The sequence below is a fragment of the Xyrauchen texanus genome, chromosome 37, assembly GCF_025860055.1.
Source record: "Xyrauchen texanus isolate HMW12.3.18 chromosome 37, RBS_HiC_50CHRs, whole genome shotgun sequence".
Taxonomy (NCBI): Eukaryota; Metazoa; Chordata; class Actinopteri; order Cypriniformes; family Catostomidae; genus Xyrauchen; species Xyrauchen texanus.
In genome coordinates, this window is record NC_068312.1 from 27,441,200 (window position 1) to 27,468,770 (window position 27,571).

Consider the following 27,571-nt stretch of genomic DNA (forward strand, 5'->3'; position numbering starts at 1 on the left):
CCACCAAAGTCGCTACCCCCTTCCCGTTTTCACTTGCAATAGCATGTTCTAATTCTAGAGGTAGCCCTGTGGCACAGGCTTCAAGGCTCTTTTGGGAAATCAGACACACATACGCTCACATACCCTCAACCCAATCCTTCATACCCAAGTAAAGTATAGCAGGAAAGAACTCAACAAATAAAATAAAATATTTAGACTTATTTTCTATTCCCCAATTTTCTTAAAAAGAAAATGCAAAAATCTGGGTTACAGTGAGGCACTTGTGTAAATGTAACAATAATGTTTTAAAAGTGTGGCCACAAGACGTAAACAATATACATGGTTTAGTGTGATAACTACCCTTTTCTGTGGAAAGTTAAATCCAATTTTACAACTTCGTTACCATGACGGTGTAACGCTTTAAATCCTGTAATCCCACAAATATTATGATCTAGGGGCCTGGGTAGCTCAGCAAGTAAAGAAGCTGGCTACCACACCTGGAGTCGCAAGTTCATACCCATGGTGTGTTGTACCCCACCGAGAGCGAGAACCACATTTGGAAGCCTGACTCCAGTCAGGCTTCCAAAGCAACCAATTGGCCCGGTTGCGAGGGTGGGTAAAGTCACGTTGGGTTAACTTATATATATATATATATATAATTTCTATAAGTGCTTTTATGAAATTATAAGCTTCACATTTCTGCCTTTAAACTTTCCAAAAATTGGCCTAATTCACTTCCATTGTAAATGCTTTACTGTAACCTTGATTTTTGCTTGTTTTAAAGGAAAAGGAGGGATAAGTCAAAATTATATTTGTGGTAATCAACATCATGCCACATATGCTGTCGATTGAGATTAACTTGTATTGAATCCGGAATATTCCTTTAATACCAAAGCTTCATACAGACAGTTTTGGTAAAATTCTGTTTTTCATAAGAAAATTGATCCTTATTCTCTGAAGTTCCTCTCTCCTTTCATCACTTTTGCTTTGTTCTTTAGTGAGTGTGACCTTATGAAAGCAATGTTACATAAGAGTCATAACAGGTCAGCTGATAAGCATTAACATACCACCATGCCACATCTGTTAAAAGTACAGATCACACACACAGACACAATCTTCTCTCATTTACATTTAGTATTTACATCCACAGAAACCTTCACATCTACAAACACATGGTGGGGACTTTCCATCGAATGTTATTATTTTAATATTGAGTTAATGATATTTTGTGTCCCCTAACTCTACCTTTACCCCTACATCTAACCCTCACACAAACCTTTCTGTATTTTTAGATATGCATTAAACATTTAGCCATTTTACGTTGGCTGGTCCCCAAAATGTAGGTAATTCCATGTTTTCTCATCCTTGTGGTGACATTTGGTCCACATAATAGGTCCAACCTGACCCCCACATACACATGGTGTCTATGCCCTCATTTATATGAAAACAGTCATTTGTGAACATACCAAGAAATGTAAGCACAGCGTAGTTCTAGCAGGAAGACTAGCAGGTGTACATCGTTACACCATTAGCTAGGTAACCCCTAGCCAATCACATGTAAGCCATTGCTTTATAAGTCTGCTCACAATCTATCACATTGCTGTTTCAGTGTGCTAACGCGGCAGCCTCCACCACCCCACCATCACCAGTTGAGTCCCATCCTGTATGGGGGTAGGCTCCTCGCCTCTGCCTCCTATCTTCGTCAGGATATGACGGTTCCGAGTACAACAACTTCGGTCCGCCAGACCGGGGGCTTACGCCAAAGAGAGACATTACATTTCAGTTTTACATTCATCAAATAAATGTCATCTTAATTTCACTCAGTCTGCGGGTCTTCCTAATAGAAAAATAATTCTCATTTACGCGTCAACTTACGTCCTAATTAGCAGTTTGCTGAGTGTGTGTGTGTGTGTGTGTGTGTGTGGTGTTTCAGCAAGTTCTCATTTGCCTGGTTCCTCGGTACTGCTCAGAGTTTGTGCTCTTATTGAAAACATGCCCAGGAATTTCCTCTTCTTTAATACACATTCTACATACACATGTAATGGGGAGCATTTGTCTTCTCAATAACGGCCTCAGATTTGTTTTGCTGTCAATATGATATGTGTATGACACTAATAAATGACAAAGCTAATATCATAAACACTACAGAACTGATACAGTCAGTTACAGTAAACACATGGGACACTGTTTATCTCTTACTGTGTTTGTGTGAATGTGATCATTCTTGAGTGTGCATGTTTGTGTGTGTTTAGTGAGAACACGTGGGAACATGTGTTCTGCAGTTGTTTGTGGCGGTTGTTGTGTCATTCCTTACAGAATTGCTCAGAAATAATTGCCTCAAAGGACCCTTTGAAATGAAAATGTTCATAAAGTTCAAACAACGAGAAAGTAAAATCACAAATGAGATCTCTTTGATATTTTAATGGTTTCTCCTTGACAGCAATGGGTCCCACTTTATATTAGGTGTCTTTAACTACTATGTATGTACTAACTTATAAATACATACAATACAATTTATTTATTGTGTAACTACATGTTGTTATGTAAAATACTCACAAGTTTCATATTTGCTGCTACTGAGGTTGAAGTATGGGCAGGTTAAGGAGTAGGGTTTAGATTAGGGTTAGGGTTTAGGGTTATTGTTGGGGTAGGTTTAGGATAAAGGGTAAAGTAAACAGTGTCATAACAGATCTAATTAAATGCAGGTACTTTAAATGGAAGTACAAGTATGCAGTATTCACATAATAGGTATATTGTATCAAATGCTTGAGGACAAGGTATTCAAAAACTACTAAACTAAAGTGGGTCCCAGCAATGGGATTAAATGGAGAGCAAATGGACACTTTTGCTGTAGTCTTCTGCTTCATAGATGCAGTAATTCTCTGGAGAAAAAGACCAAAGTAAACTCACATGTCACCTCTAGAGTTAAAGAAGATACAGTTATCTGCTGTCTATAGATATGGAAAAAATTGTATGAGAAGTATGGTACTATGCCATTCCTAAATCAGCATATGTAAATCTCATGCCAGTCCTGCTAGACCTATACATACTAGGAAATATAGAACGGATTAACAGTTTCCAGTGTCAAGAGGTAAGCAGGATATTTGTTTGTACAGTCCTATCATTAAATGGCTACTCCAAATGGAAACACAATAAAAAATATTAACTATTAAATGCCAATCAATTGTAATGGCTTTTGGACCCTGGAGGAATCAGTCTGTTTGTCTTGAGCTGCGACTCTGTTTTGGTCTGAATCTCTGAGGCCATTTGTGGAGATGCTGAAGAGACTCTCACAGCTAATTAGATCAGCAGAGCTCATTATCTGACTATTACATGCATCATTAGCTACTAAAGAGACGTATCTTAGTGCTAATACAGTTTATGCTCACATTACAGTACATGTGATCTCTGTTCACCCACACACAGTTTCTCACACTGTTTTGCTGTGATGTACTTACACACTTTTAAAGAGTTTGTGAATGCACTCACAAACTCCACAGTCTGTTATTTATTATGTGAATTATTTCAGCTACATTGTAAAGGAAGTTAACCAAAAAGAAAGGTATTGTGGGAATTATAACAGTCAATACATTTTGAGAGTCTGAGAGGAACTGAACAGGAGTGAAAAAAGAGAATAGCAGCGAAGTATGTCCCTGAAACAATTTGAGGAATAGTGAATGATACCGTATCTGTGTCTTGTTTCAGTTTCTAACTAACTCTTGTTTAATAAATGACTTAATTAATATTTTGTGTTTAACCATTTGCCTTTTTAAAGCATGTTTACAAAAACATGCTCTAGCTTTTCTTCCCCTTTTTTACATACTGTAGGTGATCTAATCCCACCTGAACTCTGCTGCCAGGACACAAAATAAATATGAAATACTAATTGAAAACATAAATAAATAAAATTAAACTAAATGCAAACATGTATACATGCAAATATGCATACATGACCATTCAATGTAAAGAATTATTAGCACAGAAACCGAAACATGCAGATTTAGCTCTTATGGAAATAAATTGGTACTTTTATTCACCAAAGTGTCATTCAACTGATCACAGTGTATAGTCAGGATATTAATAATGTGAAAAATTACTATTACAATTTGAAAAAGATATTCAGAACTTTTCCCCCACATGCAGCAATGACAGCTTTGCAGATCCTTGGCATTCTAGCTGTCACTTTGTCCAGATACTCAGGAGACATTTCACCCCACACTTCCTGTAGCACTTGCCATAGATGTAGAGCACTTCTCACGCACCTTACAGTCTAGCTGATCCCACAAAAGCTCAATGTGATTAAGATGCATAACACTTTTTTCCAATTATCTGTTGTCCAATGTCTCCGTTTCTTTGCCCACTCAAACCTTTTCTTTTTGTTTTTCTGTTTCAAAAGGGCTTTTTCTTTGCAATTCTTCCCATAAGGCCTGCACCCCTGAGTCTTCTTTTTACTGTTGTACATGAAACTGGTGTTGAGTGGGTAGAATTCAATGAAGCTGTCAGCCTAGGACATGTGAGGCGTCTATTTCTCAAACTAGAAACTCTGATGTACTCATCCTCTTGTTTAGTTGTACTTCTGGCCTTCCACATCTCTTTCTGTCATTGTTAGAGCTAGTTGTCCTTTGTCTTTGAAGACTGTAGTGTACACTTTTGTATGAAATGTCAAGCATTGTATAGCCTTCATTCCTCAAAATAAAAATTGACTGGCGTGTTTCTAGAGAAAGCAGTTTCTTTTTTGCCCAAATATTGACCTTGATCTACTATTAGACAATGTTAATTTTCATTTAACGAACCAAATAGATTTCAACTGTGTTTGATATAATGGCAAGTGATTTTCTAGTTCCAAATTAGCACTTTAGCATGATTACTCAAGGACAAGGTGTTGGAGTGATGGTTGTTATGGTGTTTTTACATCAGTAATGTCCTGACTATACATTGTGATCAGTTGAATGCCACTTTGGTTAATAAAAGTACCAATTTCCTTCTGAAACAGCAAAATCTGTACATTATTCCAAACTTTTGGCCGCCAGTGTACATATATAACTAATCATATTTGAATTTATGTTGTTAATACTTGTAATGTGGTAATTGTTTACTCAAAATATTTTATTTCAATTATTTTGTGCTGCTTTGGCAAATAAAAGGAATGTTCCGGGTTCAATACAAGTTAAGCTCAATCAACAGAATTAGTGGCATAATATTGATTAACACATACATTTATTTTGACTTGTCCCTCCTTTTCTTAAAAAAAAAAAGAAATGAAATATTGGTTCCAGTGAGGCACTATAATGGAAGTGAATGTCAAACCTCAAACGCTAAAATATTCACTGTTTCAAAAATATAGATACAACACTAAAAGAATATGTATGTTAACATGATTTTAGTGTGATACAATTACTTATACGTTATAGCCAATTTTACAACTTCGTTACCATGACTATGAAATGTCAACAAACCCTAAAACCCATGAAACGACTGTAAAAATGACAATTTAAACAAATTTACAGCTCAAATTATACACAAATTTCAACAGAAGAATTAATGCAAGTGCTTTTATGAAATTATAAGGTTCACATTTCTGTGTTCAAACTCTCCAAAAATTGGTCACACTCACTTTCATTGTTCCCATTCACTTCCATTTGAAGTGCCTCAATGTAACCTCGATTTTTGCTTCTTTTTTTTTTAAGAAAAGGAGGGACGAGTCGAAATAATTTTTTGTGGTAATCAACATTATGCCACAAATGCTGTTGATTGAGCTTAACTTGTATTGAACCTGGAACATTCATTTAAATACAGAATTTTGTCATGCCAATAAAGCACACTAAATTTAAATTGAGTCTAAGAGAAAAATAGAGTGAAAGAGAAATGTAACAGCATGTAACTACTCTCTTCAAGTATGCTAATGTGTGCACTTACCATTACATATTTAAGAAAGGCTTCTTTGTCTTGAATCACGCCTACTACTTCACGCAGCCACTTCAGAGTTCCAAGAATGAAGTGAAGACCCCAGAAGTCAAAAACTAAAACAAACCACGGGGCAATTTCCCCTAAATGGTTTAACCCTTGTGAGCTTTGACTGTTAATGCTCTCTTGCTCTCCCTCTCTTTTAGTTGAGTGCTTTACCTAACCGTGAAAATGTCCACCCCACAGTCACTGTAAGAGAAATGTAAATATTTAAAGCCATGACGGAAACAGCTTCAATGATTCTGCATTAAACCATTGAACCCACAAACAGAACCGAACCCCTACCATACCCAACGGCAGCCTCATTAAAGTGTCTGCTGAGCCACCACCACAGGAGTCCCGTCGGACAGGTAAACGAGAGAAGCACCCTCTTAATTCCCACTAATCTCTAGGCTCAACTCAGATCCCAGAGATGGCCTGAGGGCTAGAATTTTCTGATCTCGCTGTGAGATTTACAGGAGGTGTGAGAGCTGTTCTCCTAACTGATCTGTGGGTCATGCACTCTCGCTTACACTTGGGTCAGTGCAGAGGGTTTATTGACTCAGAGACCACGTTGAGATTTATAGATATCCTGCTGCTGTAAAAACGTGCAGAGGACAGTATGTATGTGTATGTGTGTGTGGATCAGATGGAGTTCTACTGAATTAGAGGTCAGTAGCTTGTGGGGTAATCACAGAGAGCTGGATAGCAGCTAAATAAATTACTCTGATTGAGTCTACTGTGGAGGATTCCCTTGAGCATCTGACACTACACAGTCACAGACACACACACATATGCTCATAATAAAAGACAGCATGCAGGCAGAGAGCAAGCATTACAAAACTAGCACTTCACTTTAAAAAATGGTAACAATGTCTATGTCTACCTAACACTTCAAATTAGTTTTGTTGGTAAAACCGAACGCATTCAGGTTTGTTCAATGATGTTAAATAATTTTTCCGAATTGAAACAAATCAGTCAATTTAGATGTTACAACACGTAGCATAGCAGTGAATAGTTCTTTCAGTGTATAATCAAAGAAAATGCAAGCTGGATGGCCCACAATGCCAGGCACCATGATGGATGAAAGTCCTTGTTGGTTTTGGAATAATATTCCAGTCAACCAATCCAATTTTAGGGATAAATTAAAATAAATTTGATTATATTTCACAGGTAAATAAAATAAACAAATTTACTTAACTTTTTGAAGCTGGTATTCCCATCATGCACCGGGCTTTAATGTGCTTGCATGGTTTCACTGTTTGCAAGTTGATTAACACTTTTTTATTGTTGATTTCGTTATTATTTTTGGTAACTTCTTGTTATTCAAGGCAGTTATGTAAGGTGATATTGTCTAATAGACTACATAGCATGCATTAAGCTTCCCTGTGGAAGGCTTTCATGTGTCATGTGGTACATGACTAAGTATATTTTTAAAAAAGCATTAAAATGCTAAAAAAATTATAATAATGTAAAATCAAGACTTAATGTAATGCTTACAATGCTTGAGTAAAATGTACAAACAAAGAGTGAGTAACATTTCCTTGAAACAGTGTACTGCAAAGCAAACTTTACTTGAGAATTTCTCATTAGAGCCACCAAGAATTGTGTGTAGCCTTTACTTGAAAATATGGTCTTACTAGCAATTTCTGCGTGGAAATGTTTTCCTAGTTTTTTGTTTTTCTTTTAGTAAACCATATTCCAAGACCCCGTTTCCACCTGGTATCGTTTTTGGTGATCGGATCACATGTAGTCGGTGCTAAATACAGGTCTTAATGGTGTCTAAAACATTTTGTGATCAGATCACCAAAAACAACATATGTATGCGATCAAAAAGGCATGTAACCACATCACATTTGATATGTAAATGCAAATTTGTCCTGTATGCATCCCGGCAGCAGAGATGCACCACCCCTCACCTGTCAATCAACCAATGCCCTAAAACTACTAAAATAACAGACAATTCTGCTCGAAATACTGCATTTGTGCTTAGAATCGATTTCAGATGCATCTGGGAGAAATAGCTTGCTGTTTTTTTTTCACCCTTTCTTTGTCTTTTCTGACTTTGTTGTGCTTTAATGTCATGAAGTAACACATTGACATTTGTGATTTATGTATGTCGTTATGAAACAGAGTCCCTCCCCTCCAAATCCGAACACAAGTGGTGAAAGGAGACACATTTAAATGAGAAAGTGTAAACAGTGATGTATCTTACCTGACCACATGTGATCGGATCACCCAAGAAGCATCTTAATACCAGGTGGAAACGGGGGTCCAATTTCTTTCAGTGCAGCGTCAGCTTCAGTGTTATCCCCACCACCACATTGTGCTTGCATAAAGAATTGTAACACGGCATTTCAAAGTGTCAACTAATGATTACTGGGCAATTTGCATAATTGCAAAATCTGTCTTTGAAATAACAGGTCCAACTTCACACCAAAGTAATTTTCAGTAAAGTTTTTGCATCACTAATGATGTCTTTTAGATTATAAACAACAAAAAGTATTTAAAAACTATCATGAAGAGGGGGCCTGGGTAGCTCAGCGAGTATTGACACTGACTACCACCCCTGGAGTCGCAAGTTTAAATCCAGGGTGTGCTGAGTGACTCCAGCTAGGTCTCATAAGCAACCAAATTGTCCTGGTTTCTAGGGAGGGTAGTCACATGGGGTAACCTCCTCGTGGTTGCGATTAGTGGTTCTCGCTCTCAATGGGGCACGTGGTAAGTTGTGCGTGGATCATGGAGAATAGCATGAGCCTCCACATGCGGAGTCTCCATGGTGTCATGCCCAATAAGCAACATCATAAGATGCAACAGAGACTTGTCCTCCGCCACCCGGAATGAGGAGAGTAACCGCGCCACCATGAGGATCTACAAAGTAGTGGGAATTGGGCTTTTCAAGTTGGGAGAAAAGGGGATACAAATAAAAAAAAATATAAAAACTATTATAAATAGATTTTGAATGTCTCATTATTTTTTATTCATATTTACCTTATGGTTTCAGAGCATCCAGAGACTAATTTCATTTCACCAAAAACATCCTAAGACCTTAATGTATGAGTCCTCTATGAGGTTACTTATGAGATTACTGTCTGCAATGAATGCTTCAAAGCAGCTGCCAGGACTTTTTCTCTTCTGTCTAAATACATGTTTTCAGTGTTGACAGTGCTTAACTCTCGCTTCTTACCTGGCAAACTTGTAAATTTGCCCTTTTATGATGTTATGTGCAACGCTTTTCATGTGGAGGGCAAATTAGTGCTTCACGCTGCCATTGAGCAGTGCATTGATGTCATAAAACAAGTCATTTGGAAGCCTCTTTAGGGTTAGGGTTAGGCTTAGGGATTTACCATTCATATCAACATATCATTCTTCTCTGATTTTTAGGGTAAGGACTTTCTTTTACAGGAATGTTGTTCCAGGGCCAACAAAAGACGTTGATCTAGGGACATTGGCAAAAATCACTGTGATTCACCTTTCAGTTATACTGTATACCACAAGCTTAAATGGCCTTCCTATATGTCCTCTCTCGTCTCTTTCCATCAATATTTCTCCCTGCTGAATACTTTTTGTTGGCAGCATATCAGCAGTGCCCAATGTGCGAGAAGTGAAAAGTACTGTACAGTCAATCAGTCTTCATTACCCACCTCCATGACACTCCATGACAAAGTGTAAAGCACACAAACATGCCAATTGTTCCCACAGGCCAAAAATATGTGTATGGTCTTGTATGCCATGTATAAGTGTACATTAAGTTGCTGACATACCTGGACATAACCCAAAACACTCAAGCCAACCCCAGTCACAGTACATCTTCTGAGTGAGAGGGGGGTTGGAAAATTTATAAATGCACCAACTGAAGTCTAAAAAGTGATGTAGAACCCCTAATTACCCCAAGAGAAACCAAGAATAACTCTGCAAGAGAGTTTGAGCAGATTTGCACATTATAGTAAAGGCCAGATCTTAGGACATTGGTTAAACACACACACATATATTCATTTAGCGGGCACTTTTATTCAAAGCAACTTACAGTGCATTCAAGAATACACTTGATCAGTATGTGTGATCACTGGTATTATAACTTATGATCTTGGTATTGCCACCATTCTCTACCAGTTAAGCTACAGGTTAAAAAACAGTAACCCTTCACAATAAGGATGAATTTGTTAACATTGGTTCCCCTTCTGTCACTCACTCGACATTGTGTCGATTGTAGTGACACAAGGGGTCTTTCTTGAGAGCCTTGCATACCTCTGAACTTGAGAAAGGGCCAATGAGAAATTTTTCTTTGGAGCCAAGCGGTTGTTCAGAAGCAAGCCTAGTTCTCACTACTGCTCCACTAAACTCTGCCAGAACACTTCTGTTGGATCTTACGGCGCATTTCCAGTGGCTTTCTCCTTCTCTGCACGCTGTGCAGTGGTGCGGCCGGCGATTTGGGGAGAGCAACGAGCTTGGTTTCACCGGGTAATTCCCCACGAAACCAACTGCCACCCCAGCACTCTCGTTTGCTTCCATCCGAGCCGACGCAAGACCGGCTTGCCTCATGGCCAGTCCGTTGTCTCCCTCGGACCCCAAGCGTCATCTGGTGCTGATGACTCGTCTGGGCTGCCACCTTCAGGTCTGCTCGGCCAGTCTGAGGCTGATGTGCAGATGTCCGCTATGCTTTCCCGGGCCGCCGTGAGCGTGAGGCAGGTCCGCGCCCCGTCTGCCCACCGAGGGCATCCCCCTGCAGCTTCTTCCAAGCATCAGGCAGCTCCGCCTCAACCTGGGCCCAGCTCTCAGCCCCAGCGTCGAGTGCCTCGCAAGTGGCGCACGTCCCGTTTCCAGGACTTCCTCTAGGACCCAGAAGGCTCCTAAGCACTCCTGAGACAGAAGACCCAGGGAGTCAGGCGTTCGCTCCGGACCTGATACCAAGACCGCTCCATCCCTCGGTGGAGGGTCAGGAAGAAAATCCTTGTTTTCCTTATTTTCCATTGCCGCACCCCCTTTGGACTGCAATACCACATGTTAATAAAAGAGCGATTTCCTCACTTCCTGGGTAATCTAGCCGGTGTGCGCCGTTCTCAAGGCTCCCTGGCACCAAAAAAACCACAGTCTCGGTTTCCCGGACGCTGTTACTTCACCTTCGGACCAGCAATTGCCCATCCCCCACGGGCCTGTGCAGATGAGTTCCGAGGACATCTTCACAGGACCTCCTCCTCAGTCTCTTACCCACCCCCTGCTGGGTGCGCAGAGCAAGATAAGTGCTTTGAGTCTTTTCTCAGCACCCAAGCCTCGGGATGCGCTTTTGCCTCCCGACGTATTATTACCTACTCCCCCGCTGCGAAGCTCCAACCGGTACATCAAAAACTATCGTCCTCTTAGTGCCCCTCGCATGGAGCTTGGGCACATGGCTTTCGCTGTCCAACCCATCGTGGTGGTTGACCAGGACCATCCCACTCGGCTAAGCGATTAAATTTGCCAGGCTCCTGCCTTGTCTCTGTGGTATTCGCTCCACTTCAATGCACGGCGAAAATGCCAGCACTTTACGTACAGAGATTACAACTCTGCTACTCAAGGACCCAATAGCGCCTGTCCCTCCAGCCGAGATAAAGAAGGGTTTCTACAGCCCTTACTGTGTTAACAAACGTGAACGTATGCAACCTTATTGCAAATTGCAAACCTAAAAAACAAATATTCCAATTCAAACTATGGCAGTACCACATGAATCATATTTAGTAACAACTGTTCTTTCTTCTGTCTAACACAGGTGGACTGTCAGTTCATTCCACCTGTGTTAGACAGAAGAAAGACCTGCACCTGTCTTGGTCTCTGCAAGTCTCTCTCTTAGAGGGATGGTTGGGAAGAGGACTTTGGGTGTAACTACTGTAGAGCGAAAAGCCAGGTGCTTTTGCTAAGCCTCAAATGGATTTGAGGCATGTTATTGCTGCATGTGTCTGCTGTGTTTTCAGGACTTCTTAATGTCAGTTTGTTCTTGGTAATCAGAATATACCAACTGTGGTCACAAAATAAACACCACAAAAATACACATGCTGAATTGTATCAGCTTTGGGAGAACTGGATCTCTTGTCGGTGAGTGAGTCTGTGTATGGAGTTTGGTTTTGTTTTGTTTGTTTCTGGGTGGGTGTATTTATTTTTGCATGCCAGCGTTTTGGGTGTGGATGCTTAAAGAAAAACAGAGTGAGATATTAGTGCAGGCTGATTCATTCTTTGGAGGATACCCCTGCTTCTTTGCAGACAATTCAAGTAGAGTCTTTAAGAAAAGTCTTATTCTAACATGTTCACAACATGTGGGCCAAGTGTTCTTGTAGTTTAAATAAAAGAGTGTGGGCACCAAGGTCATGGTTCAATAACGAAGGATCACACACACATATAAACAATTAATATAAAAATGCTTATTACAATATTTTATAGTTATTATAAAATAAAATCTGAATATGCTTGAATCTGATCATATTCAAGCTAACTCTCTCTCTCTCTCTCTCTCTCTCTCTCTCTCTGTCTATCTAAAATGCATAGCAATCTGAGTAAGAACTGGTTAAAGTACTGTGACAGGTTTGCTGGATGTAGCTTGAAAGCACTAGGTCTAGGATGAGTCATTGTCAGAAGAAAAGACCTCTACAGGTGTTCAGTGGTTATTTAATTTAGTAGCTATGGCTACGCGATTATCATTTAGCCAGGTGACCACCCACAGTTCACCAAGCCTGAAACTTAAGCTAACTACTTCCTCCAGTAACCTACCTTTCCTTCAGTAACTACTTTCTCTGTCTAGCAGGGTTATTTAGGTGCCTGAAATCATATGTATGAATCAGAATATGGGGTGAGGTACAGAACGGGACAGGCCTCAATGGGCTGCCTGTTCCTTCCTACCACACCAAGGTCCGAGGTGCCTCTGTGAGTTGCATAATCTGGCCATCTGATCTGACCAACGCTCAGCGGTAGCTTCTTCATGCTCTGTGCCAGTTGCCCTAGCAGCCTTTGAACTTTGTGGCCAAGAAAGTGTCTCAAGCCCCTCTCCCACCCTATGTTCATGAGTGATCAGCAAGATAATAAAGAAGAATGAAAATAGACAGCCTTGAAGATTTTCAGCATGCCATTAATAAGATCATGGAGCATGCTGAGGCGATGAGGTCAGGCTGTATTTGTGCTTATTGCTGGGTTGAGTGACACAAGATTATCGCCTGCGCTGAGAAGTGAAACAGCTTTCATCAGCGTGGTGCTGGAGCGCGTGTGTTTGATGTCTCAAGAGTGAAGGAATTATGAGTGCATTATACGTGAGAGCCAAGGCGGAGAGGCAGTAGCACGGGGCGTGTGATATGGCCTCATTCTTCAGGAATATGTGCACCTTAAGATCAAGAACAAAACCAACATAAAAAAGGGAGGGTTCTTGAGACAGTGTCCCCCCAGCCCATGACCAAATGCATTTACAGTTTCTGCCTGATCTTTGTGTTTGTACATACCCACCTGAGATGTATCGTTTCAGCAGCTTTTTGACCTTTTTAATATGACTGCTCCTTGTTTCCTGTTTGGTGCAGGTCATTTCCTGGGCAACAACAGTGTGCTGGATATTCTGCGACAAGAGGGTTATGAGGTGGAGCACACGCCAGCACAAGTGCCCATCACACAGTGAGTTAACAAACACCCACTAAGATTCATTCTGCAGTGTTTTGTGGTTCATGCTGGCAAACTGCAGTAACTATGCCAACATTGAAACTGAGAGAAATAAGGGCTGGGTACCTGATTTGATTCGATTCTGATACGGATTTGGTTCTGATTCACATTAGAGTGATTCATACATTTGCCTACGTATGAAATACATTTTCTCATCTAATGCTGTAAATTATACAAGGAACCTTCAAATTTAGAACACTATGAAAAAATAATAACAGGGCACAAATTATACAGGTCAATTGCTATTCATTGTAAAGAAATTGTAGTCCACACAACCAAAACTAAAGTAATAGAGTGTTTAATTGGACATTTCATACTTTTACTCAGCCCTGAGGAAAATGGCATTTAAATGTTTTGATTGTCCAGCCATATGTGCATTATAAATGCACAATATGTTTTCTTTTAATCTGAGCATATTTGAGCCAAACCTGACTTTAATGCAAAAGATCATATTCATAGTGTTTGCCAACTTTTTTTTTTTTTGCCTTAAATACACAACACCATCAATAAGGCTCAAATACCCCTTCATCGACACAAAACCAAAGATATGTACCAACAGTATTTTCTTTTTGATTCCAATACAATTAGGTACTGTATATTTCAGTTATAATGTCCATTTTGCTTACATATAAAATAAATGTTGGTAATTATACAGGGGACCTTCTAACTTCTAATCTTAGAACATATATAGATAAATATGTACATGTTTATTATATAAATGCATAATTTGTACATGTTACTATTTACATTGATATGTAGAAGCGCTAAAACGGTACTGTCCCAATGACAAATGGAAGTGTAAGCTATAGTTCCCACAGAGGACTCGCAGTTACATTACATCATTTATTCATTCATTCAGTTCCGACATCTCATCCAATCATGAACTAGCCTATGTCGTACAACTCATAGCTTTCACCCACCACCACCAGTTTAGGTCCCGTCCTGCTGTAGGGGTAAGTTCTTCTCCCCTGCTGTCATTGCCTTCCAACAGGATCTGATGGTTTGAGCGAGAATTGTGATTCTGAACCGAAGGACAGGGCTTATGCCAAAGAGAAATTAATCTATCACGCATGTTTAGTGCATGTTATTCCATACTATCAAGTCCTTTAAGAGAATACTTGCAGTCCAGCGAGCGTCTCTGAAGTATTTTGGTTGAGTGCGTATTAACAATAGTGAAGTGGCACAGCTCCTCTTTTTAGAATTAAATGTTTCTTTTGATCAACAATTGACTGTAAAGAATAGAAAGTGTATTAAAAGGGATCTCAACTTTGAACAAATTTAACAGAACGAGTGAAACGAAACTTTTACTCTCAACATACTGCTGAATTTTGCATAGAGTAAAAGATCAATCTTGAGATTTTAAGAATCCATACAGGGAGGACTCAAATGAAGATTGCGATTAATCAGATAATCTATCTTTTTACCCATCCCTTATTCCTCTCATTTTAATTTATACAAGTCATACATTTTGTTTTATAGGTTCAACAAAGCACAAAAAATATTATCTTTGAGTACCCCCTGGAATCTGCTTATGTAGACCCTGGGGAATGCATACCACTGGTTGGGAATCACAGATCTAAGAAACCCTATTTTGGTCATAACCTATTTTGTTTTGCCTTTGCTGGGCAGCATGGTTCTCTCACAAAAGACATCGCTTTCCTTCGCTTTGTCCCACATTTAGATTTAGTATCCTTATTTATGTCTTCCTCTATTTCCTTTTCTCTCTGTGCCAATTCCCCTACACACACATAATAATTATGAAGTTGTTAAACAACAAACCCTCCACTGAGCAGAATATAATGCTGCATACTACATACACAGATCACCAATGCATCGTAGTTCACCACATAGAAACCCCTAGCACATTGTAATTCATCGGGAGGATATTCCACTTATTGTGCTAAACTGCAAACAGAGTTAAACTGTGCCTTTGATCTCCACCCACCAACCATGATGAGGTGGGCCAGACCTGTGCTCTGCCAACTCAGATGGCCTGTAGGCCTCACCCATTTGTCTTTTAGAGAGGGGTGCTGTGCATGCTCACACAAAGGCAACACCCCCCTCCACCCCCCTCTCTTCATTTTCATACCATTACTCAACAGGCCTCCAGGGGGCTGAAAAGAGGTGATCCAAAGGCTGTGTAGTTTGTGATCATTAAAATAGCTGTTGTAATGGCTCCGACACCCAGTCAAAACAAAGGCGCAAATAGAAAAATTAGAGCACCAAGTGGGCAAATGGTCCCAAAAAGGCAGTTTATACTCAAACAGCACCCGACAACCGCCACAACAGCAAACATCTATCATTTGAAAAGCTCCTGTTGCAAATTTAATGCAAGCTATTTTCCCTGGCACACAATGGTGCTGGAAGTGGGAGAGGCAGAAAGAACGAGTGCAAGTTCTAAGATTGCTGGAGATGATGACAGTGGCTGTGGTAACAAGCTGACAGCTGGATGGACCGCCTGAATGAAGGACTGACTGTGCTTTCGAAACACAAACCCTTGCAGCATTCTCAGGCTTCCTCTCACTTTCTCTCCATCTGTCCCGCTCTATTTCAGTCTCCACTGTAAAGGGAAAAATGAGGTGATATGACGGGCAAATAAAACTATGTGTGATGGCAGCTAGACAGATGTTTACTAATAGCTAATGAACCACAAACATGAGGCTCAACTAGTCCTGTAGTGTGTTTGTGGTGCACATTTGGGTGATTATGAGAGAAATAAAAAATGCTTTATGGACACATTAAACACAGCTGGTTGACCTGACCACAAGGTAGCAAATAGGAATGAAGGATGGTTTACCATAAGACAAATATCATCATGGTTACCCAGTGCGTGTGGCTTTGGCTCATGTTTACTGTAATGGAAGACCCCAGTGGGCACTCAACAGCTGGTGAAGACAAGAGCGAACAGAGACATTATCTTGGGCAATACTACGCCCTACTGGTACAGTACGGTAAAAGGCCAAAACAGGAGTTTGCTGTGGGCTTCATTCTACATCCCAATGTCTAAATGTTCCAAATTCTATATTAAACATGATGAAACAAAAATCACAAGTGTTTCATATACATATACAGTAAGAGAGCGTTAGACTATGAGATTGTTACTTTGACCTTACTGGCAATTTTGGCTCTTTGTAAATTCTTTGCAAGCTGAAAGTTGATATGGGCGCGTTTGAAGTCCAAAGACACTCCGAAACACACACAGACACACTCACACCAAGCCAGGGCTTTTTTTTTAAACACTCCAATCTTAGTGTCTCTTGGTATTGTCCAGTTCTAAAATAACCTGTACATATATGAATAAACTATTTTTAAGTGGGTCATTTCTGCACCACTAGCATCACCAAAACGAATGTTAAAAAATAATTGCCATTTTCAAAGAGAAGAACTCCCCTCGTGTTCCATTTTTACGGATTGGTCCCAATTCATTACAAGTTAAGTTCAATCCAAAGTTGAGTACTCAATTGAATGATTATTATAGAAAATAAGTTCAACTCGTCCCTGGTTTATGCAAAAATCGAGGTTACAGTAAATCAATTACAACTGAAGTAAATGGGGTCAGTCTGTAAATGTAAAAATATACACCATTTCAAAAGTAAAGCCACAAAATGTAAACTTCTTACATGTTAACATGAATTTAGTGTGACAAAATCTCTAACAGTGTTTACCGGCACTGCAGCAAGCGATTTTATCACACTAAATGTTAACTAACAAATAATGTTAACGTCTTGTGAATATACTTTTTAAACAATGTTTTTTTTTTTTTGGCCTGACCCATTCACTTCCATTGTAAGTGTCTTACTTTAACTACCATTTTTTTATTTTCTTTTTTAAATAAACAAAGTATGAGTCAAAATCCTTTTTTGTGGTAATGAACATTGACACAAATGCTTTCAATTATACTTAACTTGTGTTGAACTCAGAACATTCCTCTATCTTAAAAAACAATCTTTAAAAAATTATGACTGTATTGATATATATATGCTGATTGCTGACTTTGAGAGCATCACATAAAACATTACTTCATGCCAAAAGTTTTATTACTTGGGCTCAACATGTTTTCATCCAAGGAGCTGGTCTGAAGTGGAGGGTACCACTGTGATTACCACTGAAGGAAGCTCAGAGCCAGCAATGGAATGGACATCAAGGCCCCCTGAGCTTGAGGAGACCAGCCAGGAAGAACTCTCCCACATGCTGCTGCCAGACAGCCTCAGTCAGCTAGAAGAGTTTGGCCGGCATAAGCGTCCTCGTAAAACCCATCATGCACACAGTCGAGCACGGCTGTTCAGTGATCTATGGGTGCGCATAGGAGACAGGTGAGGATGCAATGAATACCAGAAACTAAATTACCACTAAATTCTAAATTACTAAATTCTCTTTTTTTCCCTTATGAAACAGTTCCGTTTCTTTTTATTTCATCTACACTTCAGTAATGTTGCTTCAAATAGTTAAATAGCTGTTTTGAATGACAATGCCAGTTTGGTTATTTATTAATACATATTTTTGTTTTTGTCTTGACCATAGCACAACTGCACATCCCAAAATTAGGATAACCAATGGCTATGTGACTGTGGAGCCTTCTTTAACACGCCAGAAACAACAGCAAAGAAGAACTCAGCTCAGAGACAGACTGAAGACCCCCAGCCAGCTCACAACCCCCAGTGCACTTGACTTTTCTGTTCCAAACCCAAGATATTCGCTGACTTGCCTTTTGGCCTGTCTCATTTCACAACTGCTTTTCACTTCCTGAGGAGTTTTTTGGAGGCATATAACCCATCTCTAGTCAGACTTTCTTCTGAGGTGCACTACCATTGTGGACAAAGTAAATGGTAGTACTGCTTAGATCAATTTGGGGTTTTTGCCTTTAAATAAATAAATACTACAATGCTGTTGCCGCATTGTGTAACAGTATACAAATGTGAGCACTTTCTATTTGTTACATCTGGCAGAATGGTAGTCGTATATAACAGAAATAAATAAGAACATTGTTTTAAAGTTATGTTATGACTATGTTCAAACCTGATTCTCTGAATGTAAAAATCAGCTTTAATGAGTTATTGTACCATTATGTGAATAGACATGTGACTGGTCTCTATTGCCCAATCAAAGCAGACAGCAAAATAAGAATGTGAAGAAGTTTTTATTTTTTTCAAACGAGTGAAATGGGGCGATAGAAAATATACCAAATTATCAGTATCGAGCCTAACACCTAAATAATATAATAGAGACTGTTATAATGTAAAATGGTTGGTGAAAGATAATGCAATAACTTAAATAGTTCACAGAGATGACATTGTTTTGTAAATTGTGCATTTGTTCATACAGAAATTTTATATTTATTATTTCATGAAGAGTTTATTTTTCATGTATTTCTCAATTATTAAAGGTAACAAAGTTATGAAAAAATACTTCCTTTGTGTTTTAACTGTATTTGGGTGTTTTTCGCGTGACGAAGATATGAATGCATACTGCCCCCTATTGGTGTTACAAGTAGACATATTTCCGAATCAACTTTCCCCTGCTGTGGTTAAGGGATTATTATATTATCGTTTAAAATTATAAATAAAGTAGTTTATTAAATATGAATAAAAGGAGATTTTCTGACTGATATTATCCTAGACATAAAAAAAAAATTGCTCAGTTCTAATCTAAAAATTGCACTCTTTCAGTGTAATCTACCCATCCTGAATGAGCCACTAGGTGGCGGACATTACCCTTGCAACTGAACGTTTCCTTTAAAATGCAATGTGAACCTACAGTAGTTTTTAATTCGAATAATTGGCATACACGTAATATGCGCTCTTTCTCTCTCTCTCTCTCTCTCTTTTTTTTTTTTAAAGCTCCGAAAATAGCCTACTCAAAATCTACTGACTTAATGCCTGTGCACATATCAAATTATGCTTCCTTGTGGGTAACCTAAAGTTATACATTTGGTTACAATAATAGCCTACATATTGAAATAAATAAATGCCACCAAAATTAATCGATAGCTTTACCACAGCGTTGTTGTTTCTTTAAAAAGAATGTACACGTGCCTATTATTATAACAGAAAATCATGAAACAAACAAACAAAAAAAAAACATGGATCTAACTTTGGTGGCTTTTGTCTCTTAATTGTTCCATATAGCATATTTATAAATATGTTTGCCCTTCTTTTAATCAATCACAATCAAAACGTAAATAGGCTACCGCCATTGAGCAAAGTTGAAAGGACTTGCGATTTCAAAACTAAAGTATTAAATCAAATCAATTTGTGAAAATAGACTTTTTCATCTATTGACGTCCTGTCGGTCTTTCAAAAGGCACCATACTTAGAGAGGAACAAGTTTTAAAACAAACAGCTATTTCGCCCCTTAAGCCAAGACAGGACAATGTTTGCCTTCGCTAAAATACCATTTTCCCTGGGCTTTGGGGTGTTATTTGAGGGAGTAGGGGCCCTGACAGGCTGTGACCCCTCCCTGGGCTTGGGGACAGGACGCCCACTGCATATTAATAAAAGATTACTGCAGAAAATCAATGTCTGAGCAAACTCATTAAAAATGCCTCTTCATCTTAAATGATTTCTGTTCTTTCCTCCACTCTCTCACTCTCTCCCTCTCTCTCTGTTGCTTTTTCCGAACGGTAATTAGTTTCACAAGTCGTTTTCTGCCCTTTGAGTTGCACCGTTTCACAAATGAAGGTTAAGTTTGTTTAACCGCGCTGGATTTGCTATACATGTTAAAGCATATAATGCGGTAGGCCTGACTTTGCCCACACACCTCCAGGACCCCATTGGCTTTAAAGCCCCCCCCTTTCCACGGTCATATGGTCCAAGGTTAAGGCCCAAGGATTACTGCCTAACGGTTTCAGCACCTTTACAAATTAGGAAGATGCTGAGAGTGTTTAATATCAAAACAGCTTCTGCCAGAACATTTAAATTATAATTAAATTAAACTAGGCTTATTTGTATCAATATTATTTCCTGAATGTTGTTTGTCTGTATAGTTTTATTTGTGACCTTCGGATGCTTTCTGGAAATGTATCTAGAGTATTTCTGATTTGAAGTAGAGAAGAAGAAAAAACAATAGATATCAACTCAAGGTCTTTCAAATATAAATACATATTATGTTCCTTTTGATAAAAAGTCAGGGCCACGTTATAGAACACACAGAACAAGAGAGCGTCTTTGTTAATACGGGGGACTGTCATCGAAACGACTTCCTCAGAAATCACAGGGAATTTAAGTTTCTACTCTAAATTATTTCAAATGAGTGCTTTTATTTTATTTTAGTCCCTTCAAAAGAAATGTCTATGTAATAAACATTATTGCATCTATATTAACCTCACTCATAGGGTCGGGGAGTCAGGACCCCCTATCTGAGGGTTGTCCCCCAAAATATCATTGAAATATGTGTATTGTAAATAATATAATGATATATTCTTAAAATAATTGTTTAAGAAATAAAATAATACAAATGCAAACGGGGCAACAACAAAAAACCCTTTGGTGTCCCCTTCAAAAATTGCTCTTGAGAATTGTTATGTTTATTGTGTTTATTGTGTATTGTGCATATGTTTATATGCACAAATGCAGACGGAAACAGTAGCTGTGTCTCGGTTGTGAGGATGCGTCCTCCGGATAGACCGCATAGCCATCATCTCGTTTCATTTTTTAATTAAATTTTATATATATATATATATATATATATATATATATATATATATATATATATATATATATATATATATTTGTTTTATTATTGGGAATGCAAAAAAAAAGCTTAACAATTGTATAAATGTAAGTGCATTTACATAAAAGGCACTGACAATATATAAAAAGCAGTAAAAAATAAATAAATAAAAGCCTCTATGACGTATGCGGCCGACAAATGCGACCTCTGGAGGACGCATCCTTCCAAACGAGACACAGCCGATGTCTAAGAGAGAGCGACGTGATCAAGTCAAGCGAGTGACGCGACTACAGCAGATGTGTATGGCGTCAATTTTTTATCACCAGAACTTGAATTTGAAAAAGCCTGTGAATTCATGATCTTGAAAAAAATACTGAATGTAATTTGATGTTATCGAAAAATTGTGCTGTTAATTTTATATAAGTTTCAATATTTTGAGTAAATTCACCTATAAAATAAAATATAAATCAGGTTGTGAAATTCAGGTCTCAAGGTGGCAAAATTTGAGGATGATATCTGGGAATGTAAGGAAGAGCAAACGAGTGTTGATGTAATCCACCTCTCTCCTTGACAATCGCAAAGCAATGGAAACAGCTCAAAAGTCATTATAAACAGCTGTGACAACAACAATGTGAAAACACAAAAAAATATATTAGGGATACTAATAATAATGTTTCATTAATGTGTTTTGAAGAAAAGATCAACTTAATCAGTAAATTGGATCCTTCACCCAACAGCAAGTTTCATCAAGTAGGCCTACCTTATTTCATAATGATATGGGCAAATTACATTTATTAACTGCAAGTCTGCAAAGAATAAATAAAAAATTTAGTTGTCGATAAGTATTAAATAACTAAATAAAATATATATTTCTATATGTCTGTTAAAAGATTGTGAGATCAAAAATAGCTGAATATTTACCAATGTAGGCTATATATATATATATATATACACACACACACACACACACACACACACACACACACACACACACACACACACACACACACACACACACACACACACACACACACACACACAGAGTATATATATACAGTAAAACACAAATACGATACATTTCTCCACCTTCAGAGTGTTTAATCATTACATCCAAGGTAATATGAATCAGGTAGATAGCAACCTCTTGTTGTTACTGTAAATAAGTGAAATTATACAGACCTATGACTGACTGAAACAACAGACACCTTTTCCCATTTTTGAAGTGTGTGTTGCATGTCTTATCTGTTTGATAAAATTAGATTTCACTTTCTCTTGCACATTTGTACTAGTGCTGAATACAAATATATTGAACTTCAAATGTAACACACATTCGGTCCCTAATGGTTTACATTTCCAGTCTGGATTGCTTGAGTTAACATATCATCTCGCTTTTTAATATTTTTATAAAAATTCTGGATAGTCTAACCTGATATGTATTACATTTGTAGACTACTGATGATTTGTCAGTGTCTTATTTATTGTTTATCTTCAAGCAGACTACATTACTTTCAGGATAATACAAATCTGTGCTTCATCTATATACTTTACAGAATAATATGTGCATTTGTATTGCACCCTTTACTAAAATCAGACAGCAGTATTCCATTATAGTGTCTTTAGAAAATAGAAAAGTGATCATTACGCAAGTCATTTAATCTTAAATGTCAGCCTATTTGTTCCTCACATTTGAAGTATCACACACACACGTTGTGTTTCCATGTTTTATGGGGACTTTCCATAGACATAATGGTTTTTATAAAGCTCTGTCCTGTGGGTGGGGACCATCAGTGGACAGCTATTTTCAAGTCCAGGCTCTGGCTGGACATTCACAGAGTTATCCCCAACCCACTCTTGCATTGTCTTGGTTGTGTGCTTAGGGTCATTGTCCTGTTAGATGGTGAACCTTCGGCCCAGTCTGAGGTCCTGAGTGCTCTGGACAAGGTTTTCATTAAGGATATCTCTGTATTTTGCTGCGTTCAGCTTTCTTTCAACCCTGACCAGTGCCCCAATCCCTGCTGCTGAAAAACACCCCCACAGCTTGATGCTACCACCACAACCATGCTTCACCGTTGGGATGGTATTGCACAGGTGATAAGCGTTCCTGGTTTCCTCCAGACATGACGATTGGAATTGAGGCCAAACAGTTCAATCTTCATTTTATCAGACCAGAGAATCTTATTTCTCACAGTCTGAGAGTCCTTTAGGTGCTTTTTTGTGTCTTGCACCAAGGAGAGGCTTTCATCTGGCCACTCTGCCATAAAGCCCAGATCGATGGAGTGTTGCAGTGATGGTTGTCCTTCTGCAAGTTTATTCCATCTCCACACATGATCTCTGGAGTTCAACCAGAGTGACCATCAGGCTCTTGGTCAACTCTCTTACCAGGCCCTTATCCCCCAATTGCTCAGTTTGTCCGGGCGACCAGCTCTAGGAAGAGTCCTGGTTGTTCTAAACTTCTTCCTTTTGAGAATTATGGAGGCCACTATGCTCTTAGAAAACCTTCAATGTAGCCAAAAAAATGTGTGTAGCCTTCACCAGATCTGTGCCTCGAAACAATCCTGTCTCTGAGCTCTTCAGGCAGTTCCTTTGACCTCATGACTTGGTTTTTGCTCTGATATGCATTTTCAGCTGTGAGACGTTATACAGACAGGTGTATGCCTTTCCAAATCTGTTTAGCTGTTGTGTGTAACAGAAGCAAGTAATTGTCACATATTAGATGGAAATGATGTCCAGTGACATCACTGGTTGTAGAGAAAGTCGTAGGAATTCAAATGAGTGCAGTCGCACAATATCAAACGAATTAGCAAAATTTAGAAAAGTCATATGAATCCTGACGATTTTGCTGTGAGAGTGTGTTGAAATTTTACTGAATAAATAATTAAATATGAAAAAAATTTCGATATGGAGAGGCAGCAAAATATTTACCTCACAGTACGGTATTACAATGTAATTACGATTTAAAAAATATCAGTTTTATAGTTCAATTGTCAGTTTTCTCTTAAGTAAAATAAGTAATAATTAAGCTGGTCTATAAAAACACACCAATACGTGGAGCACGTGTAAAATTTAATTGTATTTCTATTTTATTTATTTATGTATTTTTTGCTTAATTTATTTTCTATTTTCAAATAAATAAATGGCGCCTTGGAGCGGGAAACTTTGCTTTTTCATTTCTTAAATCCCTGTTACTGCCTTCATATTCAATGTGGCTGTTCTAGTAACACTTTGCAGTTTTTAGGCTATTACATGTAAATGTAATTGAAATATTACTGAAACTAACAAAGTGTATTTCATGGAGCTTTACTAATTACAAAATATTGCATAAAAACAGGTGGTTGTTTTGCTTGGGCCTTACTCTGTATGACACCCACACAAATACAGAGCAACAGAAAACTTGCATAGTCAAATTATAGCACAATAATATATTTTGTGATAAAACAATATTATAGGTATTTTTGGAATGTAGAGAGCTGTGGTAGAATAAGAGTTTTTAAGAGTTTTATTTTTCAACACTCTAAATTTTAAATGTAACCCAATTGGCAACCCAGCGCTAGGTAAATATTGGACAGAACACATGTTGGATTAAACTAACCCAGCAAGTTGGGTTACACATTTTAACCCAACATCTCAACTTATATTGACAATATGCTGGATTAATTTTACCTAATTAATGGTTACTGTTTAATTTTTTTTACAGTAAAATCTCTCTTTATATAAAATAATACATTTGTATTGTTATACAGATATACAGTGCATTCAGAAATTATTCAGACCCCTTAATTTTTTTTTATGTTTTATGTTGCAACCTTATGCTAAAATGCATTAAATATTTTTTCCACACCAATCTACACTACCCCATAATGGCAAAGCTGATTTTGATCATTTTGAAAACATGTATATATATATATATATATATATATAAACTGCTATTTCACGTTGACATAAGTATTTAGATCCTTTGCTATGACAAACAGAATCCACCTGTGGCTAATTAAATTGATTGGACATGATTTTGGAAAGGCATACAGCTGTCTATATAAGGTGTCACAGCTGAAAATGCATATCAGAGCAAAAACCAAGTTTGCAATGTTTGCACACTGTACCGATTGGTTAAGTTAAGATAAGGGCTTTGGGTAAGGGCATAATATTAGTCTGTCCTTAACGCCTTGTGCACGGAGCTCGTGCTTACTTCCGCATTAGACATCTGGGAATTTGCACGTGATGAAGTCGTACAAGTTTATGTGAACAACATCGTGTGAGATCATATGAAATAGCCAACTCGTGAATTATGTAAAAAATGTCATGAGATTTTGTGAAAACTGCAAAGAAAAAAGAGAGTTTGTAAACTCGTAGACATTGTAACGCCACACTCTGGGGTAAATATTTTGCCACCCAGGGAAAGTGTGTTTGGAGAGGAGATGGGATGAGTGATAGGCTGGAAGAGGAAAAGAAAGAGAGAAGTGAGTATGTTGTGGTTCACAGGTTTTCTGGATGTTTCAACGATTCATTTATTCATGAACAAGGGGCACTTCACGAGCTCTCTTTGATACCGACAACAGCTTGAGAGAGTGCACTCAAAAACAGACGCTAACAAATTTATTCTAAATAAATAAATTAATAAATAATAAGAGAGATTTAAAGAGAGTGTGAGAGAAAGAGCGGAAAATAGTTGTAAGCTTCACTGCATGCAGTGATCCAATGCTTTGATGCTCCAACGATGAGAATCAACACAATAATGATAGCCGATAATTACACACACACATGAAAGCTTCTACGGAGGCAGCGAAAGGGGGGAAAGAGAGAAACAAATATGACTTTACCACAAGATACTTTCCCTGTAATGAATACAAAATTTTCATAAGCATATATTTGATTATTTTAGTGACCACAAAGCAAAGCTCATACTGGATAATGATAGACAATTCATAAAAGAGAACAGCTAACTATTAGATAGTTTGCAAAGGAAACTGTTTAAAGGATGCAGTTAAAATCTCCCAGGGAGAAGAGCATTACCAAGCTTGAGGTAATATTTAAATAAGAATAGTTTTCCAGATATTCAAATTAGCCAGAGGAATTAGGTCATAAATTAAAACAGCCATAAAACATTTAGTTTCATTTTTCAAAGTGGGTGTTGGATGGGAGAAGGAGAGGTGCTTGAGAAATAGAGGCAGTCTGGAGGTGAGTAGTCGGACAGAGAGTGAAGGAAAAAGGGGATGTGTGTTTGACCATCAATGTTTACTCTCAGTCAGACATCAAGGGACACACACACTAACCGTAGCCTTCATCTCGCCTGAGAGTTTGCTAGAGGTCATAGGGAAGGTGGAGGTCAAATGGGCCTGGATTAAATTTGGGGGGGGGGGGCATGTGCATGTGTGTTTGTGTGCTTGTAAGGCTATTGTCTGCAAACTGAAGTTAAATGCTCACTATGCAAACGCACACAAACTTGCATGCATGCATGCATACAAACTCATGCACACACAAGCAAATGCATATCTTAAGCTTAACAGATGGTAATCTTTAGCACTCACGGCTGAGTTACCACATATTTTCACCTGCTTGATATCTCTTCAAATTTATATTGTCGTGCAAGTTATTCAGCAGGGGTTGCCCACACCATGAAGACTGCATTCATCTTGAGCTAAAGATACAGGCAGTTCGGTTAAGGACAAAGCAAGGGCATTTGTCCTTAACCGAGAGGCCTGGAGACAAACAGGGTAATAGGCCTCCGACACAATGATGGAGAAAGTGGAGACTAACTTGGGATGGGTTTAATTTGAGCTCATTGACTCCATTGACTTAAGCCCTTTATCACCTCCCCCCAGGTGTATCCAGGTAACCCCAAGGCCGACCAGCTCTTAAAATGAAGACAGTCAAGGTAACGGGTAATTGCAGTGCCATCTCATAAAAACATTCTGTTTGCCAAAGGCTGACTATGCCTCCTTTTTAAACTAGAGGACAAATGAGGAACTGCACCATAAGCTTCAATGAAGCTCCATCCATGTTCTTCTTCATCTATCCCTGTCTTCTCCTCTCACCTTAGGAGCTCCTTCTATCCATGGCTTTCTTTGGGACTCTCATGTACCCCTATTTCACTCCACCTTAATTTTATTCTTTCATCTTATTCTCATCTATTTCATCTAATTCACTCTTTCACAGTCTCTCTCTGTCTCCCTCTTTCACTTTATAGACAAACATGTTTATGTCGTGCTTGCTCTTGAATGTCTGATTTGAGATGATAAGAGCAGTCATGATAATGAAGAACTTAATGTGGTCAAAGGCCACAAACCAGACAGAGAATAAGCAAACAGCTCTGACA

The 27,571-nt window shown here is 38.5% G+C and overlaps 1 protein-coding gene across 3 annotated transcripts in view; it reads left to right on the forward strand.

Annotated features, from left to right (window-relative positions):
• LOC127630476 (metalloprotease TIKI2) overlaps positions 1-27,571 on the forward strand; it is a 185,733-nt gene that overhangs the window by 74,134 nt on the left and 84,028 nt on the right. For 2 of the 3 annotated variants that reach the window (XM_052108024.1, XM_052108023.1), the window contains exons 5-7: positions 13,455-13,545; positions 17,658-17,903; positions 18,112-18,976. In XM_052108024.1, coding sequence (XP_051963984.1) covers positions 13,455-13,545; positions 17,658-17,903; positions 18,112-18,337 — 563 coding nt within the window. In that variant the 3' untranslated portion in view covers positions 18,338-18,976. Of the gene's footprint in view, positions 1-13,454; positions 13,546-17,657; positions 17,904-18,111; positions 18,977-27,571 lie in introns of those variants that run through there. The other variant, XM_052108026.1, reaches the window with a different exon arrangement.